General features: G+C 48.9%; 1 protein-coding gene across 1 annotated transcript; it reads left to right on the top strand.

The window, feature by feature from the left end:
- The first annotated feature begins 210 nt into the window (after positions 1 to 210).
- GRIFIN (galectin-related inter-fiber protein) lies at positions 211 to 2839 on the top strand. The gene is made up of 4 exons (XM_068207425.1): positions 211 to 222; positions 1537 to 1616; positions 1708 to 1870; positions 2298 to 2839. The coding sequence occupies exons 1-4, from the start codon at positions 211 to 213 to the stop codon at positions 2460 to 2462; spliced, it is 420 nt and encodes a 139-aa protein (XP_068063526.1). The 3' UTR covers positions 2463 to 2839.
- The last annotated feature ends 329 nt before the right edge of the window (positions 2840 to 3168 follow it).

Below are 3168 nucleotides of genomic sequence, written 5' to 3'. Positions count from 1 at the left end.
GCAGCAGCGGGGCCGGATTAGCCGGGCTGGCCCCGCCGGGCTCAGCGGGATTTGCTGCTCCCCATCCCGGCCGTGCCTGGCGGCTCTGACAGGAGACCTCAGCCCGCTGGTGATGCCAGTCCCCGCACACGTGGGCTCCTGGCCGGCAGCATCTATAAAAACCCCTCTGTCCGTGGCCTGGGCTGGGCTGCGGTGCGGGGCTGGCGAGCGATGGCATTGCGGGTAAGCGCTGGGGACGCGGTGCGGCACTGCCGGGCTGCCTGGGTGACAGCATGGGTCTGGCCGTGGCTAAAGCAAAGTGGAAGAGAAGGGCCACACAGGTAGAAATCCTGAATAACACAGGGGTGCTACTTAGACTGCTGCTCCTCTATGTCAGTCTGGTCCAGGCTAGTGCAAAACTGAGTTTCGTGGTGCTCAGTAACGGGCAACAGGACCGATTTTCATCCAGCAGCAAAGAGGGAACAGCTCTTTCCTGTGTGTGCTGTGTCTCTTGCTGGGGTTGGTGTAATGATTGCAAACTAAGGGTCAAGGCAAGGTGAAGCTGGGTGCTGCCATCGTGCTCTTTGAATCCAGAACTCATCAGCTCCAGCAGCTCTCTGTGCCCCAGGGGCTGAGCACTCGTCAGAGCCCTTCAGTGCCCATGTGTGGGGTCCTAAAAAGTGGCCAGGCACAAAGGTATGAGGTTGGTCATTGCCAACTCCTGCCCAAATGTCTCAGCTCCTGCCCAAAGACATGCATATCCCAAAAAAGCATTGGAAATAGAACTTGTGACAGAGGAAGAAACAGGGAAGTTGAAGTCCTGAGCTATAGGAAGGGAGAAATAGGCACACAACTGGCAGTGGAGATGCCAAGGCTGGGGAAATTTTCCTAATGTGAGCAAGTTTGTGAGAGGGGATGCTCAGAAATGCAAGATCATTAGAGTGCTAAAAAGAAAAAAAGTGGGGTGAAATGGCAAGAACTTCTTATTAAAATGAGTTATTTAATAAAACTATGAATTATTCAGAAAGGAACATTTTCCAGCTCATTTTATGCAAGTTTAACCTTGGAGATGGGGAGAGCACGTAGAACAGGGGCTCAGGCAGGAACTTGAGAGAAGAATCAGCCATGTAACACTGGATGAGCTCAGACTGGATGTCACTTTACACCTGTTCCTCTGCTTCAAAGCATCACAAAGTTTTCTGCTTCAGATTTTGTATTGCTCAGGTGCAGAGAGAAGCAGAATATCTTTGTGTCCTGACAACAATGAAGGCATTCAAGTTCTTTAATTTTTGCTTTCTGATCCCGCTCAGCTCTTTACAAAAGACCTCGGGGACAACAAATCCCACCACATCAACTGGATGTCATAGAAACTTGATTTCTTATCAGTTTAGAGTCTCTGAGATTACTTAGGAGTGAGAAAAACATGGGGATAGAGAATGTGCTTGTGTGGGAAGGAGAGAGAAAGAAGATTACAATGAAAATGTGAGAAAGAAGTGTAAGGACTGAGTGGGGCAGTGCATCTCTGCCACCTTGCTGTGTCCTCCTTCTTGTCTGCAGTTTGAAGCCCTGCACCCAGAGGGAATCTGTCCTGGATGGAGCATCGTGGTCAAGGGTGAGACCAGTTCCAGTTCAAGCATGTAAGGACAAGCTCTGCTCCCAGCTCTCCTGGCTCACAAAGGTCAGAAGCATCGTTCACAGCTCTCCATCCCTTTTCTCTCACTGTCTTAGGTTTGAAATTAATTTGCTCTGTGATCCTGGAGACCAGATCGCTCTCCACTTTAACCCTCGCCTCTCCAGCTCCAGAATTGTCTGCAACTCCTTCCTCAACAGCCACTGGGGGCAGGAAGAGGTGAACAGCACCTTCCCCTTCAAAGCAAAGGAGCCCTTTCAGGTAACTCTGTCACCCCACAGGTCTCCTCAGGTGTAACAGGAATAACCCAGCCAATATTGGGGTGCTCCCCATTGCCTTTCCTGCCTACAGCATACCCAGCAACACCCCCTCTCTGGCTTTGTCTCCTATTAGTAATCCTGTTATAACCTGGTGATTTATAGCCAACTCTGGCACAGATGTGCAGAGCTCCAGCAATAATCCCTGGATGCTGCATTTGTTTAAAATTTAGGCTTTGCATTACCACCAAATTTTGTTATCATGAAAGGAAAAAGTCAGTTATTCCCTCTTTTTTCCCAGAGTGGGAGTGAGCAGTGTGTGTGTCAGCTCTGGCAGGATTTGAAGTGGGTGGACAGATCCAGCAGCTCCCTGACATGATGGAAGCAAGGTCCAGTAAGGCCACATGAACATAACACAGTCTCTCTTTCAGGTCGAAATCTACTCTGACCAGGACTATTTCCACGTTTTCATCAATGAAAACAAAGTCCTGCAGTACAAGCATCGGCAGAAGAATCTTTCATCCATCACCAAGCTGCAGATTCTCGATGACATTGACATTTCTTCAGTGGAAATCACCAAACGAGGTCTTTGCTAGAGACCAGAGTTGGGACTCTCTCACAGACCATTCCCCCTTAAGCTTCTGATTCAGCCAAGGATCATTTCCTCCCCATTTCCACATGCCACCACCAACCAGGGAGATAGCCATGTGTCCTCTTGGTGGAAGGGATGGTCATTGCCATCACCCAGCCACACTGCTGACCATAGCCCAGCCAATCAAAGACCTTCTGCCCCTACACCTTCGGGTGCACAACAGGCTTTGTAGGTCTGATCAGCTTTGCTGCACATCAAAATCTGTCTTGAGTAGTCTGGACACCTGAATGTTACCTCAGAAATTGTGTTTGCCCAAGAGTAGGGTGTGCATGAGCACCAGTCCTCAGCTGGGCACGTGGGGAATGTGGATGTTAGGGGTGGAAAGGGATTTTTCTTTCCAGGAGCTGGGTAAGAATGATACCACATTTGCCAATAAAATCAACCAAGGAAATCCCTGCTGAGATATCCCTCCCTGGGCAGATCAATCTCATCATTCATTCCCTGCCAATCCAGGCACCTGGCATGAGCAAGGGCTGGTGACCGGGCAGGAGGACACTATTGAGGTTTGTGTGATTTTGGCTCTGGGAAAATACGGCTTTTTTTTTTTTTTGCCTTTTTTTTTTCTTTTTTTTTTTTCTTTTTTTTTTTTTTATTGAGGGCTAATGCCAAGTGAAAGTCCCTGGTATGCAGAACAGTGTGGTAAGATTCAA

The sequence above is a fragment of the Anomalospiza imberbis genome, chromosome 16, assembly GCF_031753505.1.
Source record: "Anomalospiza imberbis isolate Cuckoo-Finch-1a 21T00152 chromosome 16, ASM3175350v1, whole genome shotgun sequence".
Classification (NCBI taxonomy): Eukaryota; Metazoa; Chordata; class Aves; order Passeriformes; family Viduidae; genus Anomalospiza; species Anomalospiza imberbis.
The sequence above is the reverse complement of the archived record's forward strand: the minus strand, read 5'-3'. Positions and strand labels throughout refer to the sequence as shown.